The following is a 16,772-nucleotide window of genomic DNA, read 5'->3' on the forward strand; positions in this document are numbered from 1 at the left end:
ACCCCATAAACCCCATAACCCCCCCCATCCGACCCCATAACCCCCCCACGACCCCATAAACCCCATAACCCCCCCATACGACGCCATAACCCCCCACCCCATAACCCCCCCATCCCCCATACGACCCCATAACCCCCCCACGACCCCATAAACCCCATAACCCCCCCCATCCGACCCCATAACCCCCCCCACGACCCCATAAACCCCCCATACGACCCCATAACCCCCCCATCACACACATCCACACCCCATAGCGAAGGAAACCGGGCTTTTATTCAGCTGCGGGTCACCACGTGCCCCCACCCCGGGGGGGCCGCATTGGGGGGGGGGGGGGGAAGGGGTCGCTTTGTGTGTTTGTGGGGGGGGGAGGGGGGGTTTAATCAACGCCCCCCCCCCCAACATCCGGGTTTATTTATATATATTCATATTTATAATTGCAGTGGTCCTCATCGCCCCCCCCCCCCCGCAAAAAACCTCCCCCCCCCCCCCCCGGGAAACCCCCCCCCCCCTTCAATGCCAGATTTGGGGTTAAACCCCCCCCCCCACTCCGCCCCCCCACTTCCGGATTCCCCCCCCCCCCCCCCCCCCAAAAAAAAAAAAAAACCCTCTTTTTTTTTTTTTTTTTTTTTTTTTTTTTTTTTGGGGGGGGGGGGTGGTGGAAAAAAAAACGGGGGGGGGCGGGGAGGGACCCCCCCCCTCAGTCGTCGATGCAAATCACCTCCCCCCCCCGCGGCTCCTTCTTGTCGGCACCTTCGGCCTCGCGTTCGCGTTTCACCAACACGGGGGGGCCGTTGGCTGCGGCTGCGGGGGGGGGGGGGGGGGGCACAAAAGTCACTCGGGGGTTTCCGACCCCCTCCCCCTTTCAGCATCTTCCCCCCCCCCCCCCCCCCCAAAAAAAAAAAACCACCCCTCTATTGGTATTTGCCCCCCCCCCCCCAACAGCCCCCCCCCCTACTGGTGTATCCCCCCCCCCCCAAACCCCCCCTCTATTGGTATTTGCCCCCCCCCCAAAAAAAAAGCCCTCTATTGGTATTTGCCCCCCCCCCCAGCAGCGCCCCCCCCCCCCCCTATTGGTGTATCCCCCCCCAAACCCCCCCTCTATTGGTATATCCCCCCCCCCCCCCAAAAAAAAACCCTCTATTGGTATTTGCCCCCCCCCTCCAGCAGCCCCCCCCCATTGCTGTATCCCCCCCCCCCAAACCCCCCCTCTATTGGTATTTGCCCCCCCCCTCCAAAAAACCCTCTATTGGTATTTGCCCCCCCCCCCCCCCAACAGCCCCCCCCCCTATTGCTGTATCCCCCCCCCCAAACCCCCCCTCTATTGGTATATCCCCCCCCCCCCCAAAAAACCCTCTATTAATATTTGCCCCCCCCCCAACCCCCCCCCAAAACCCTCTATTGGCATTTCCCCCCCCCCCCCAAAAAAAAACCCTCCCCTCTATTGGTACAACCCCCCCCCCCCCCCAAACCAGGGATCCTTATGACCCCCCCCCCAGGGCTCTGTGCCCCCCCCCGAACCAAAGATGTGGGGACCCTGCGCCCCCCCCTCGAAGAACACAAGAGACCACCTGCCCCCCCCGTGTCCCTCTGCCCCCCCCATTTTTCACACCCCCCCCCGTGTCCCTCTGCCCCCCCCCATTTTTACACCCCCCCCCCCCAAAACTCACCAGTGATGAAGGAGCCGGGTGGCATCTGGCTGTAATTTGCCCCCCCGGGGGGAAGGGATCCGGCCGGGGGGGTCCCAAAAGTGCCCCCATAACTTTGGGGGGTGGCGTAGGGCCCCGGCGGGAAGGTCTGGGGGGGGGGACAAAAAAAAAAGGGGGGGGGACACAAAGGGGTCATTTCTGCACCCTGACCCCATTTGGGGGGGGGGGGAAAGGCGGGGGACTTTGGGGGTTTTGTAAGGGAGGGGTGACAGCAAGGGGTGACCCTATAAGGGGGTCCTAAAAGGTGACCCTAAAGGGTGACCCTAAAGGGGTGACCCTAAAAGGGGACCTTAAAGGGTGACCCTAAAGGGGGGCCTAAAAGGTGACCCTAAAGGGGGTGCTTAAAGGGGGTCCTTAAAGGGTGACCCTAAAGGGGTGACCCTAAAGGGGTGACCCTAAAAGGGGTCCTTAAAGGGTGACCCTAAAAGGTGACCCTAAACGGGGTCCCTAAAAGGTGACCCTAAAGAGTGACCCTAAAGGGTGACCCTAAAGGGGGTCCTTAAAGGGTGACCCTAAAGGGGGTCCCTAAAAGGTGACCCTAAAGAGTGACCCTAAAGGGTGACCCTAAAGGGGGTCCATAAAGGGGGTCCTTAAAGGGTGACCCTAAAGGGTGACCCTAAAGGGGGTCCTTAAAGGGTGACCCTAAAGGGAGTCCCTAAAAGGTGACCCTAAAGGGGTGACCCTAAAGGGGTCCTTAAAGGGTGACCCTAAAGGGGTGACCCTAAAATGGGTCCTTAAAGGGTGACCCTAAAGGGTGTCCTAAAAGGTGACCCTAAAGGGGGTCCCTAAAGGGGGTCCCTAAAGGGTGACCCTAAAGGGGGTCCCTAAAAGGTGACCATAAAGGGGGTCCCTAAAGGGGGTCCTTAAAGGGTGACCCTAAAAGGTGACCCTAAAGGGGGTGCTTAAAGTGGGTCCCAAAAGAGTGACCCTAAAGGGGTGACCCTAAAGGGGGTCCTTAAAGGGTGACCCTAAAGGGGTGACCCTAAAGGGGGTCCTTAAAGGGTGATCCTAAAGAGTGACCCTAAAGGGTGACCCTAAAGGGGGGCCTAAAAGGTGACCCTAAAGGGGGTGCTTAAAGGGGGTCCCTAAAAGGTGACCCTAAAGGGGGTCCTAAAAGGTGACCCTAAAGGGGGTCCCTAAAAGGTGACCCTAAAGAGTGACCCTAAAGGTTGACCCTAAAGGGGGTCCTAAAAGGTGACCCTAAAAGGTGACCTTAAAGGGGTAACCCTAAAAGGGGTCCTTAAAGGGTGACCCTAAAGGGTGACCCTAAAGGGGTTCCCTAAAAGGTGACCCTAAAGAGGGGTGCTTAAAGGGGGTCCTTAAAGGGTGACCCTAAAGGGTGACCCTAAAGGGGGTCCCTAAAGGGGGTCCCTAAGGGTGACCCTACAGGGGTGACCCTAAAAGGGGTCCTTAAAGGGTGACCCTAAAAGGTGACCCTAAAGGGAGTCCCTAAAAGGTGACCCTAAAGGGGGTCCCTAAGGGTGACCCTAAAGGGGTGACCCTAAAAGGGGTCCTTAAACGGTGACCCTAAAAGGTGACCCTAAAGGGGTTCCCTAAAAGGTGACCCTAAAGGGGGTCCCTAAAAGGTGACCCTAAAGAGTGACCCTAAAGGGTGACCCTAAAGGGGGTCCTTAAAGGGTGACCCTAAAAGGTGACCCTAAAGGGGTTCCCTAAAAGGTGACCCTAAAGAGGGGTGCTTAAAGGGGGTCCTTAAAGGGTGACCCTAAAAGGCGACCCTAAAGGGGGTCCTAAAGGGTGACCCTAAAGAGTGACCCTAAAGGGTGACCCTAAAAGGGGACCTTAAAGGGTGACCCTAAAGGGTGACCCTAAAGGGGGTCCTAAAAGGTGACCCTAAAGGGTGACCCTAAAGGGTGTCCCTAAAAGGTGACCCTAAAGGGGGTCCCTATGGAGGAGTGACCCCAAAGGGGGTCCTAAAAGGTGACCCTAAAGGGGGTGCTTAAAGGGGGTCCCTAAAGGGTGACCCTAAAGGGGTGACCCTAAAGGGTGTCCTTAAAGGGTGTCCCTATGGAGGGGTGACCCTAAAGGGTGACTCTAAAGGGGGTCCCTAAAGGGTGTCCCTATGGAAGGGGTGACCTCAAAGGGGGTCCCTAAGAGGGTGACCCTAAAGGGTGACCCTAAAGGGTGTCCCTAAAGGGTGTCCCTATGGAAGGGGTGACCCTAAAGGGTGACCCTAAAGGGGGTCCTTAAAGGGTGACTCTAAAGGGGGTCCTAAAAGGTGACCCTAAAGGGGGTCCCTAAGGATGACCCTAAAGGGTGACCCTAAAAGGGGTCCCTAAGGGGGTGTTGCTAAAGGGGGTCCCTAAAAGGTGACCCTAAAGGGGGTCCCTAAATGGGGTCCCCAATGGAGGGCTGCCCCTAAGGGGGGACTGGGCTGCACCCAAGCTCCGTCTGTCCCCAAGGTCCGTCCGTCCGTCCGTCCGTCCCCCCCTCCCCCCGGCGACACTCACAGGCGGGGGCTGGGGACGTCCCTGAGGTCTGTCTGTCCCCAAGGTCCGTCTGTCCCCAACGGAAGGCTCCCCCTAAGGGAAGGTTGGGCCGCCCCCAAGGTCCGTCTGTCCCCAACGTCCGTCCGTCCGTCCACCCCCCCCTCCAGAAACACTCACGAGCGGGGGGTGGGGATGTCCCTGAGGGTCTGTCTGTCCCCAGGGTCTGTCTGTCCCCAAGGTCCGTCTGTCCCCAGGGTCCGTCTGTCCCCAACGGAGGCTGCCCCTAAGGGGGGATTGGGCTGCCCCCAAGCTCCGTCTGTCCCCAAGGTCCGTCCGTCCATCTGTCCCCCCCTCCCCCCGGCGACACTCACAGGCGGGGGGTGGGGATGTCCCTGAGGGTCTGTCTGTCCCTAAGGTCCATCTGTCCCCAAGGTCCGTCTGTCCCCAACAGAAGGCTGCCCCTAAGGGAGGCTGGGATGTCCCCAGGGTCTGTCTGTCCCCAGGGTCTGTCTGTCCCCAAGGTCCGTCTGTCCCCAACAGAAGGCTGCCCCTAAGGGGGGATTGGGCTGCACCCAAGCTTCGTCTGTCCCCAACGTCCGTCCGTCCGTCCCCCCCTCCCCCCGGCGACACTCACAGGCGGGGGGTGGGGACGTCCCTGAGGTCTGTCTGTCCCCAAGGTCCGTCTGTCCCCAGGGTCCATCTGTCCCCAACAGAAGGCTGCCCCTAAGGGAGGCTGGGATGTCCCCAGGGTCTGTCTGTCCCCAGGGTCTGTCTGTCCCCAAGGTCCGTCTGTCCCCAACAGAAGGCTGCCCCTAAGGGGGGATTGGGCTGCACCCAAGCTTCGTCTGTCCCCAACGTCCGTCCGTCCGTCCCCCCCTCCCCCCGGCGACACTCACAGGCGGGGGGTGGGGACGTCCCTGAGGTCTGTCTGTCCCCAAGGTCCGTCTGTCCCCAGGGTCCATCTGTCCCCAACAGAAGGCTGCCCCTAAGGGAGGCTGGGATGTCCCCAGGGTCTGTCTGTCCCCAGGGTCTGTCTGTCCCCAAGGTCCGTCTGTCCCCAACAGAAGGCTGCCCCTAAGGGGGGATTGGGCTGCACCCAAGCTTCGTCTGTCCCCAACGTCCGTCCGTCCGTCCCCCCCTCCCCCCGGCGACACTCACAGGCGGGGGGTGGGGACGTCCCTGAGGTCTGTCTGTCCCCAAGGTCCGTCTGTCCCCAGGGTCCATCTGTCCCCAACAGAAGGCTGCCCCTAAGGGAGGCTGGGATGTCCCCAGGGTCTGTCTGTCCCCAGGGTCTGTCTGTCCCCAAGGTCCGTCTGTCCCCAACAGAAGGCTGCCCCTAAGGGGGGATTGCGCTGCCCCCAAGGTCTGTCTGTCCCCAGGGTCTGTCTGTCCCCAACAGAGTGCTGCCCCTAAGAGGGGTTGGGATGTCCCCAAGCTCCATCTGTCCCCAACGTCCGTCTGTCCATCCCCCCCTCCAGAAACATGAGCGGGGGGTGGGGATGTCCCTGAGGGTCTGTCTGTCCCCGAGGTCTGTCTGTCCCCAAGATCTGTCTGTCCCCAACAGAAGGCTGCCCCTAAGAGAGGCTGGGATGTCCCCAGGGTCTGTCTGTCCCCAGGGTCTGTCTGTCCCCAAGGTCCGTCTGTCCCCAACAGAAGGCTGCCCCTAAGGGGGGATTGGGCTGCACCCAAGCTTCGTCTGTCCCCAACGTCCGTCCGTCCGTCCGTCCCCCCCTCCAGAAACACTCACAGGCGGGGGGTGGGGACGTCCCTGAGGTCTGTCTGTCCCCAAGGTCCATCTGTCCCCAACGGAAGGCTCCCCCTAAGCGGAGGTTGAGCCGCCCCCAAGCTCCATCTGTCCCCAACGTCCGTCCGTCCGTCCGTCCGTCCGTCAACCCCCCCCCCCTTCCCCCCGGAAACACTCACGGGCGGGGGGTGGCTGTCGGCCCCCTTGCTGGCCAGGCGGCTGAGGATGCTGCGCTCCGACATCTGCAGGCGGGCGGCGATGGGGGGGATGCGGGACAGCGTGGCGGGCAGGCGGGTGACGTCGGCCTTCATGTCGCTCAGCAGCTCCTCCAGCTGGTTCAGCACTGCGGGGAGGACGCCGCGTTACTCAGGGCTTACTCGCGGGTTACTCCTACGTTACTCGCGGGTTACTCCTACGTTACTCGCGGGCGACTCGGGCGGGGGGGCGGTTGGTTACTGGTGGGTTGCGAATGCGTTGCTCGTGGGTTACTGGCGTGTTGCTGGCGGGTTGCTAGTATGTTACTCGGGGGTTGCTCACACTTTGCTCACTGCTTACTCGCGGGTTAGTCGGACTTTGCTCAGGCCTTACTCAGAGCTTACTCGGACCTTGCGTAGAGCTTGCTCAACACCTGCGCCTTGCTCAGGCCTTACTCAGAGCTTACTCGGACCTTGCGTAGAGCTTACTCAACACCTACATGTTGCTCAGGCCTTACTCAGAGCTAACTCGAGGCTTACTCACATCTTACTTAGAGCTTCCTCAACACCTACACGTTGCTCAGGCCTTACTCAGAGCTTACTCGGACCTTGCGTAGAGCTTACTCAACACCTACACGTTGCTCAGGCCTTACTCAGAGCTAACTCGAGGCTTACTCACATCTTACTCCGAGCTTCCTCGAAACCTACACCTTGCTCAGGCCTTACTCAGAGCTAACTCGAGGCTTACTCACATCTTACTCAGAGCTTCCTCGAAACCTACACCTTTTTCAAGTCTTACTCAGAGCTTACTCACACCATACTCAGACCTTACTCAGAGGTTCCTCAAAACCTACACCTTCTTCAGACCTTACTCACACCTTACTCATGCTTTACTCACGCCTTACTCAGATCTTAGAGCCTAATCACACCTCGTTCAGACCTTACTCAGAGCTTACTCAAAGCTTACATTTACTCAGAGCTTATTCAGACCTTACACAGAGCTTCCTCAAAACTTACGCCTTGTTCAGGCCTTACTCAGAGCTTACTCAGACCTTACGCCTTACTCAGAGCCTAATCACACCTTGTTCAGACTTTACTCAGACCTTACCCAGGGTTTACTCATACCTTACTCAGAGCTTGTTCGGGCCTTAGAGCTTACTCAGGGCTTACACCTTATTCAGACCTTACTCGCAGCTTACTCAGACCTTACTGCTGACACAGATCTTACTCAGAACTCAGTGCTTACTCACCGCTTGCTCATGTCTCACCCAGAACTTGGTTACTCAGAGCTTACTCAGAGCTTACTCAAGGTGTAAACGTAGCGTTACTCAGATCTAGCAGGACACAAGCATCACACAGCTTACTCAGAGCTTGCTCATGCCTTACTCAGAACTCGGTTACTCAGCTTACACGTCTGTTACTCAGGGCTCTCACACACGTTACTCAGAGCTCACCCATCACTACTCCAAGCTCACCCATAGGCTTCTCAGCTCTTACTCGGAGGTTACTCCCATTTACTCAGAGCTTGCTCCTAAGTTACTCCAAGCTCCCTCATTTTCTCCCTGCAATTACAGCTTTCTCATAGGTTACCAAGACGTTACTCATCTCACAGTTCACTCAGGGGGTTACTCAGACTTTAATGACCCCTTTACTCAGAGCTTACTCACACCTCAAAACCCGCTCCGGGGCTACTCATAGTTCACCAGCATCTCCAGCTCACCAGCAGCTCATCCTGGCTTCCTCAGCACTCAGCGGTTGCTCAGAGCTCACTCACGCTTTGCTCAGAGCCCACTTCCAGCTCAATCTGAGCTGCTCACAGCTTACTCACACCTTACTCGCAGCCTTCTCCATTTACTCTGAGCTTACAGCTCACGGTTGGCCTCACTCCCGGTCGACCTACAGCTCGCTCACGGTCAGAGCCCACTCACAGTTTACTCCACTTATCCTCAGCACATTCAAATCCCCCTCCTGCTTTACTCTGAGGTTACTCACTGCTAACTCACAGCTTACTCACAGCCTCCCCAGGTTACGCAGCCCTCCACAACTGCAGGCTGACCCAGAGCTCAGCCAGCTCACGGGGTACTGAGGGCACGGAGTGGGAGGACCCCGAGTGCACTGGAAGTACTCCAGGTGTAAAATACTCCAGGTTTACTCCTCCGTCACACTGGAGATGCTCCGCAGCTGCACCTGGGCTGCTCCAACTCCAGGATCACCTTCAGTGATACCTGAGAGAGAGGCTGCTATGGGGATACGTATAGGATACCCAAAGATACTCCATGGACCCCACAGATCCTCCCTGCACTCGGGAGATACTCACAGGATACCCCAAAGATCCTCCCTGCACACTGGGAATCCCATAGGACACCCCATAGATCCTCACTGCACTCGGGGGATACTCACAGGATACCCCACAGATCCTCCCTGCACACTGGGAATCCCATAGGATCCCCCATAGATCCTCCCTGCACTCTGGGAATCCCATAGGACACCCCACAGATCCTCCCTGCACTCTGGGGATACTCATAGGACACCCCACAGATACTCCCTGCACTCTGGGAATCCCATAGAATACCCCATAGATCCTCCCTGAACACTCGGAATCCTATGGGATCCCCCACAGATCCTCCCTGCACACTGGGAATCCTATAGGACACCCCACAGATCCTCCCTGCACTCTGGGAACCCCATAGGACACCCCACAGATCCTCCCTGTACTCAGAATATCCCACAGGACACCCCACAGATCCTCCCTGCACACTGAGAATCCTGTAGGATCCCCCATAGATCCTCCCTGCACTCTGGGGACCCCATAGGACACCCCACAGATCCTCCCTGCACACTGGGAATCCTATAGGATACCCCACAGATCCCCCCTGCACACTGGGAATACTCACAGGATACCCCATAGATCCTCCCTGCACTCTGAGAACCCCATAGGACACCCCACAGATCCTCCCTGCACTATGGGAACCCCATAGGACACCCCATAGATCCTCCCTGCACTCTGGGAATCCCATAGGATCCCCCATAGATCCTCCCTGCACTCTGGGGACCCCATAGGACACCCCACAGATCCTCCCTGCACTATGGGAACCCCATAGGACACCCCATAGATCCTCCCTGCACTCTGGGAATCCCATAGGATCCCCCATAGATCCTCCCTGCACTCTGGGGATACTCATAGGACACCCCATAGATCCTCCCTGCACTCTGGGAATCCAACAGGACACCCCACAGATCCTCCCTGCACACTGAGAATCCTGTAGGATCCCCCATAGATCCTCCCTGCACTCTGGGGACCCCATAGGACACCCCACAGATCCTCCCTGCACTATGGGAACCCCATAGGACACCCCATAGATCCTCCCTGCACACTGGGAATCCCATAGGATCCCCCATAGATCCTCCCTGCACTCTGGGAATCCCATAGGACACCCCACAGATCCTCCCTGCACTCTGGGGATACTCATAGGACACCCCACAGATCCTCCCTGCACTCTGGGAATCCCATAGAATACCCCATAGATCCTCCCTGAACACTCGGAATCCTATGGGATCCCCCACAGATCCTCCCTGCACACTGGGAATCCTATAGGACACCCCACAGATCCTCCCTGCACTCTGGGAACCCCATAGGACACCCCACAGATCCTCCCTGTACTCAGAATATCCCACAGGACACCCCACAGATCCTCCCTGCACACTGAGAATCCTGTAGGATCCCCCATAGATCCTCCCTGCACTCTGGGGACCCCATAGGACACCCCACAGATCCTCCCTGCACACTGGGAATCCTATAGGATACCCCACAGATCCCCCCTGCACACTGGGAATACTCACAGGATACCCCATAGATCCTCCCTGCACTCTGAGAACCCCATAGGACACCCCACAGATCCTCCCTGCACTATGGGAACCCCATAGGACACCCCATAGATCCTCCCTGCACTCTGGGAATCCCATAGGATCCCCCATAGATCCTCCCTGCACTCTGGGGACCCCATAGGATACCCCACAGATCCTCCCTGCACACTGGGAATCCCATAGGATCCCCTATAGATCCTCCCTGCACTCTGGGGACCCCATAGGACACCCCACAGATCCTCCCTGCACACTGGGAATCCCATAGGACACCCCACAGATCCTCCCTGCACTCAGGGAATCCCATAGGATCCCCCATAGATCCTCCCTGCACTCTAGGAATCCCATAGGACACCCCACAGATCCTCCCTGCACACTGGGAATCCCACAGGACACCCCACAGCTCCTCCTCACGCACTCAGTGTTTACACCAATGCTACTCCAGAGATACTCCTCAAACACAGCGGGGATATTTGGGGTCCGCCCCTCTCCCTGCACACCCTGAGCTTCTCAGGCCCACGCAGAGTAGAGCAACTCATGGAATCCTCCTGGGATCCCCCCACATTTCCTCCGCCTCACCGCGCCAGCGCTACTCAGAGTTACTCCAGGTTTACTCCTGGCATGCACGAGGGGATGGCGCGACGATTCCGGGTTACCCCTGCACATGCACTGGGCGAATGGGGGGCACCCGAAGCATGGGGGGGGAGGGGAGGAGGAGGAGGAGGAGAGGAAGGGAATGGGGGGAGAGGGGGGAGGACAGATGGGTGCCATCCTCCGGAGTTACGCGACGGATACTCAGCGGATGCAGCTCAGCACAAAGCCCTGCCAGCAGGAAACAGAAGCACCGCCCCAGCGCCCCACGGCCGTGCCCAGCCTGGCCCCACGACCTCAGCTTACTACAGCTTACTCCCAGCTTACTCCCAGCTTAATCCCAGCTTACCCCGAGGTTACTCAGAGGTTACTCGGAGGCAATTCAAAGGTTATTCAAAGATTATCCAGAGGTTATTCAATGGTTACCCAGATATTACTCAAATATTACCCAGATGTTGCTCAAATATTACTCAGAGGTTACTCAAATATTACCCTGAAGTTACTCAGGGATTACTCTGAGGTTACTCCGAGGTTACACAGAGGTTAATCAATGGTTACTGCAAAATTAATCACAGGTCATTCAGAGACTACTCAGAGACCACTCCGATTATTCAGAGGATAATCTGCGCTTACAAAGAGGTTACTCAGGTTGCCCCAAGGTTGTTCAGAGGTTGCTAAGAGGTTACTCAGAGCTTATTCAAAGAATACTCATAGGGTACTCGGAGGTTACTCCAAGATTACTCAGAATTTACTCAGAAATTACTCCGAGGTTAACACAAATGTTGCTCAAGGTGACTCAGAGGTTATTTAGAGGTAACTCCAGGCTTATGCAAGTGTTACTCCAAAATTACTTAGAGGATACTCAGCAGTTACTCAGAGATTCCCCCAAGGCTACTCAAGCTATCTAGTAGTTGCTCAGGCATTGCTATGAGGTCACTCTGCTGTTACATTGCTGGTACTCTGAGGTTACTCCACAGTTACTCTGCTGTTTCTCTGAGCTCACTCTGCAGTTACTCTGAGCATGCTCTGAGGTTACTCCGAGGTTACTCTGCCATTGCTCTGAGCTTATTCTGCTGTTACTCCGAGCTTACTTTGCTGAACTCACTGAGTTACTCCAGGCTTACTCTGAGCTCACTGACTTCCTCCAAGCTCACTCTGAGTTACTCCTGGCTTACTCTGGGTTAGCCACAGCTCACTGAGTTACTCCAAGCTCACTCTGAGTTACTCCAGGCTTACTCCGATTTACTCCAGGCTTACTCTGAGTTACTCTGAGTTATCCTGTGCACACTGAGTTACTCCAAGCTCACTCCGATTTACTCCAGGCTTACTCTGAGTTACTCTGAGCACACTGAGTTACTCTAAGCTCACTCTGAGTTCCTCCAAGCTCACTCAGAGCTGAGTTCCTCCAAGCTCACTCCGAGTTACTCCAGGCTTACTCTGAGTTACTCCAAGCTCACTGAGTTACTCCAGGCTTACTCCGAGTTCCTCCGAGTTATCCTGAGCACACTGAGTTACTCCAAGCTCACTCTGAGTTACTCCAGGCTTACTCTGAGTTACTCTGAGTTACTCTGAGCACACTGAGTTACTCTGAGCTCACTCTGAGTTCCTCCAAGCTCACTCCGAGTTACTCCAGGCTTACTCTAAGTTACTCCGAGCTCACTCTGAGTTACTCCAAGTTTACTCCGAGTTCCTCCGCGCTCACTCCGTCACCCTGAGCGCACCGAGCTCCTCCAAAATTCCTCTGCCCTCAGCCACTCCGAATCGCTCCGAGCTCCTCCGACCTTCGCTCACCCCTCACCCTGCTCTTCCTCAAGCCCCCGTCGCCCCCTTTTACCTCCATCCTCACCCCCTCCCTCCGCCCTCCGGCCGCCGTGAAGCCCGCGCTGAGCAAGGACACACCGGGAGCCGGTTGGGAGCAGAACCCCACTTTAATCAGAGCCGTTCGGAGCGCGGTACAGAGAGCAGCCAGGTGCTACACGGGGCGTCCGCGCCGCCGGCCCGCCCGCCTCTTACCCTTGTGCAGGACGGCGTTCGCGGGCTTGTTGCCCGCCAGCGACTCCTTGGACAAGTGCTGGTGGCTCTCGGCCAGGCACTCGACCTCGGCGAAGCGCGTGTTCAGGGCCATGGCCGGGTGGCTGGGATCCTGAGTCATGTTCAGGTAGGCGGCGCGCCGGAGCTGCTCTTCGATCACCAGGGCTTGCTCCAGCAGCTGCCCCATGGAATGGGGGTGGGGGTGGGGGAGGAGGAAGAGTGGGGCGGGAGGAAGGATGGGGGTGGGAGGAAGGATGGGGTGGGAGAAAGGGTGGGGTGGGATGAAGAGTGGGGTGTGAGGAAGGATGGGGTGGGATGAAGAGTGGGGTGGGAGAAAGGGGGGGGGGATGAAGAGTGGGGTGGGATGAAGAGTGGGGTGGGATGAAGAGTGGGGTGGGATGAAGAGTGGGGTGGGAGAAGAGGTGTGGGTGGATGAAGAGTGGGGTGGGAGAAAGAAGGGGATGAAGAGTGGGGTGGAATGAAGAGTGGGGTGTGAGGAAGGATGGGGTGGGATGAAGAGTGGGGTGGGATGAAGAGTGGGGTGTGAGGAAGGATGGGGTGGGATGAAGAGTGGGGTGGGATGAAGAGTGGGGTGGGAGAAAGGATGGGGGTGGATGAAGAGTGGGGTGGGATGAAGAGTGGGGTGGGAGAAAGGGGGGGGGATGAAGAGTGGGGTGTGAGGAAGGATGGGGTGGGATGAAGAGTGGGGTGGGAGGAAGGATGGGGTGGGAGAAAGGGGGGTGCGGGATGAAGAGTGGGGTGGGAGAAAGGATGGGGGTGGATGAAGAGTGGGGTGGGATGAAGGATGGGGTGGGAGAAAGGGGGGGGATGAAGAGTGGGATGGGAGAAAGGGGGGGGGATAAAGAGTGGGGTGGGATGAAGAGTGGGGTGTGAGGAAGGATGGGGTGGGAGAAAGGGTGGGGTGGGATGAAGAGTGGGGTGGGAGAAAGGGGAGGGGATGAAGAGTGGGGTGGGATGAAGAGTGGGGTGGAAGGATGGGGTGGGATGAAGAGTGGGGTGGGAGAAAGGGGGGGGATGAAGAGTGGGGTGGGAGAAAAGATGGGGTGGGATGAAGGATGGGGTGGGATGAAGAGTGGGGTGGGAGGAAGGATGGGGTGGGAGAAAGGGGGGTGCGGGATGAAGAGTGGGGTGGGAGAAAGGATGGGGGTGGATGAAGAGTGGGGTGGGATGAAGAGTGGAGTGGGAGAAAGGGGGGGGGATGAAGAGTGGGGTGGATGAAGAGTGGGGTGTGAGGAAGGATGGGGTGGGATGAAGAGTGGGGTGGGAGAAAAGGGGGGGGGGATGAAGAGTGGGGTGGGATGAAGAGTGGGGTGGGAGAAAGGGGGGGGAATGAAGAGTGGGGTGGGATGAAGAGTGGGGTGGGAGAAAGGGGGGGGATGAAGAGTGGGGTGGGAGAAAAGATGGGGTGGGATGAAGGATGGGGTGGGATGAAGAGTGGGGTGGGAGAAGAGGTGTGGGTGGATGAAGAGTGGGGTGGGAGAAAGGATGGGGGTGGATGAAGAGGGGGGTGGATGAAGAGTGGGGTGGGATGAAGAGTGGGGGGGGAAGAAGAGTGGGGTGGGAGAAAGGGGGGAGGATAAAGAGTGGGGTGGCAGAAAGGATGGGGTGGGATGAAGAGTGGGGTGGGAGAAAGAATGGGGTGGGAGAAAGAATGGGGTGGGAGACAGGATAGAGTGGGATAAAGGATGGGGTGAAGAATGGGGTGGGAGACCACGGGGTGGGGTGGGAGGAAGAGTGGGGTGGGAGACAGGATGGGGGAGGGATGGCGAATGGGGTGGGAGACCACAGTATGGGGTGGGAGACAGAATGGGGTGGGAGACCACAGGGTGGGGGTGGGATAAAGGATGGGGTGGGATAAAAAATGGGGTGGGAGAGCAAAGAATGGGATGGGAGACAGGATGGAGTGGGAGACAGAATGGGGTGGGTGGGATATAGGATCGGGGTGGGATGGAGAATGGGGTGGGAGACCACAGTATGGGGTGGGAGACAGAATGGGGTGGGAGACCACAGGGTGGGGGTGGGAGACAGAATGGGGTGGGAGACCACAGGGTGGGGATGGGATAAAGGATGGGGTGGGAGAAAGAGTGGGGTGGGAGAAAGAGTGGGGTGGGAGAAAGTATGGAGTGGGATAGAGTGGGTTGGGGTGGAATATAGGATGAGGGGTGGGATGGAGAATGGGGTGGGAGACAGAATGGGGTGGGAGACAGAATGGGATGGGAGACAGGATGGAGTGGGAGACAGAATGGGGTGGGATAAAGAGTGGGGTGGGGTGGGATACAGGATGGGGGTGGGATGGAGAATGGGGTGGGAGACCACAGTATGGGGTGGGAGACAGAATGGGGTGGGAGACCACAGGGTGGGGGTGGGATAAAGGATGGGGTGAGAGACAAAAAAGTACAGGTTGGTCACCAGGCACTTTTCCCCCCTCCCCCCCAGCCCTCGTGCAAATCGTCGGCCCTTGTGCAAGAGCGTGAGCTTTGTGGAAGGGCACGGAAGTTGTGCAAGGCTCTGGCACTCGTGCGAGGCACGCGCTCTTGTGCAAGGCCATAGTGCACGACTTCGGCCCTCGTGCAAGGCCCCCATCTTTGTGCAAAGCCCCAAGCTGTGTGCAAGGCCCCACTCCCACTCTAAGGCCCTCGTGCAAGGTCACAGTGCAAGGCCCCTTGCACATTTGTGCAAGGCACACACCCCTCATGCAAGGCCCCAGTCATCGTGCAAGGCCCCACTCTTGTGCAAGACCCCAACCCTCACACAAGGTCCTCGTGCAAGGCCCCAATCCTTGTGCAAGGCCCAAGTCCCACACGAGCCCCCAATCCTTGTGCAAAGCCTCCGCACTCATGCGAGGCTCTTGTGCAAGGCTGCAGCCCTCGTGCAAGACCCCATTCCTACTTGAAGCTGCAGTTCTTGGCCACCCCAACGCCCTGTGCACGACTCTTCCGCTCGTGCAAATCACTGCATTATCACCTGGGGGCCGCCCTCGTGCAATTGCCACGTGCACAAGGCCCTCAAGCAGCCCCCGAGGGCATAGGAACAGCCCCTCGTGCAAGGACAACCTCGGCACAATGCAATGCTCGTGCAACGCCCTCGTGCAAAGCTCTTATGCAGGTCCTTGTGTGAACAGAACCCTTGTGCACATCTCTCATGCAATGAAAGTACTTGGGCAAACACAACCCGAGTGCAAGGTGCGCACACAAACACCACACCTGTGCAAGAACCACCTCGCACAAGTGAAGGCCTTGTGCAAGGCCCTTGTGCACACACAGTCTGTGTGAAACTCCCAGTTCAGAAAGGATTTGTGCAAACACAACTCCGTGCAACTCCCTTGTGCGAAGCCCTCGTGCCAGCACCAGCCTTGTGCGACTCCCCTTTGCAAAGCCCTCGTGCAAAGACAACCCTAGTGCAAGACCCTAGTGCAAACACAAGCCCCATAAAACTCCCATCTGCAAGGCCCTCGTGCAAACACAACTCTTGTGCGGGTCCCTCGTGCAAAGATCTTCTGCAAACGCAACAACGTGAGACTCTCTAGTGCAAATCCCTTGAGCAAACCCAACCCCAGACTCCCTCGTGCAAATCCCTCGTGCAAACACAACTCCCTCACGCCCTCACACCCCAGTCTCATGAGACCCCCTCCTGCAAATCCCTGGTGCAAATCCCTGGTGCAAACACAACCCCAGCACAACTCCCTCATGTCCTTACAACTCAGCCTTGTGACTCCCTCGTGCAAACACAACCACGCGTGTCTCCCTCGTGCAAATACCCCTCGTGCAAACACAACCCCAGCACAACACCCTTTCACCCTACAACCCAGCCTCATGACACTTCCTCGTGCAAAACCCTCCTGCAAATCCCTCGTGCAAACACAACCCGAGCACAACTCCCTTACACCCTTACAACTCAGCCTCGTGAGACTCAGCCCTCGTGCAAACACAACCCTTTGTGACTCCCTTGTGCAAACACAACTCCAGCACAACTCCCTTACACCCTTACAACTCAGCCTCGTGAGACTCCGCCCTCGTGCAAACACCGCCAAGTGAGACTCCCTCGTGCAAACGCAACCCTCTGCGACTCCCTGGTGCAAATCCCTCGTGCAAACACAACCCCAGCCCTTACAACCCGGCCTCATGAGACTCCGCCCTCGTGCAAACACCGCCAAGTTTGACGCCCTCGTGCAAACGCA

The 16,772-nt window shown here is 57.7% G+C and overlaps 1 protein-coding gene across 2 annotated transcripts in view; it reads right to left on the reverse strand.

Annotated features, from left to right (window-relative positions):
• Positions 1 to 651: 651 nt before the first annotated feature.
• CHD3 (chromodomain helicase DNA binding protein 3) overlaps positions 652 to 16,772 on the reverse strand; it is a 106,046-nt gene continuing 89,925 nt past the window's right edge. For both annotated transcript variants that reach the window (XM_090129477.1, XM_090129476.1), the window contains exons 38-41: positions 12,557 to 12,752; positions 6,077 to 6,240; positions 1,668 to 1,794; positions 652 to 801 (exon numbers count right to left, since the gene is read on the reverse strand). In XM_090129477.1, the coding sequence (XP_089985603.1) occupies positions 698 to 801; positions 1,668 to 1,794; positions 6,077 to 6,240; positions 12,557 to 12,752 (591 nt within the window). In that variant the 3' untranslated portion in view covers positions 652 to 697. The remainder of the gene's footprint in view (positions 802 to 1,667; positions 1,795 to 6,076; positions 6,241 to 12,556; positions 12,753 to 16,772) is intronic.

This window comes from Phasianus colchicus, chromosome 36 (assembly GCF_987193195.1).
Source record: "Phasianus colchicus chromosome 36, bPhaCol1.hap1.1, whole genome shotgun sequence".
Taxonomy (NCBI): Eukaryota; Metazoa; Chordata; class Aves; order Galliformes; family Phasianidae; genus Phasianus; species Phasianus colchicus.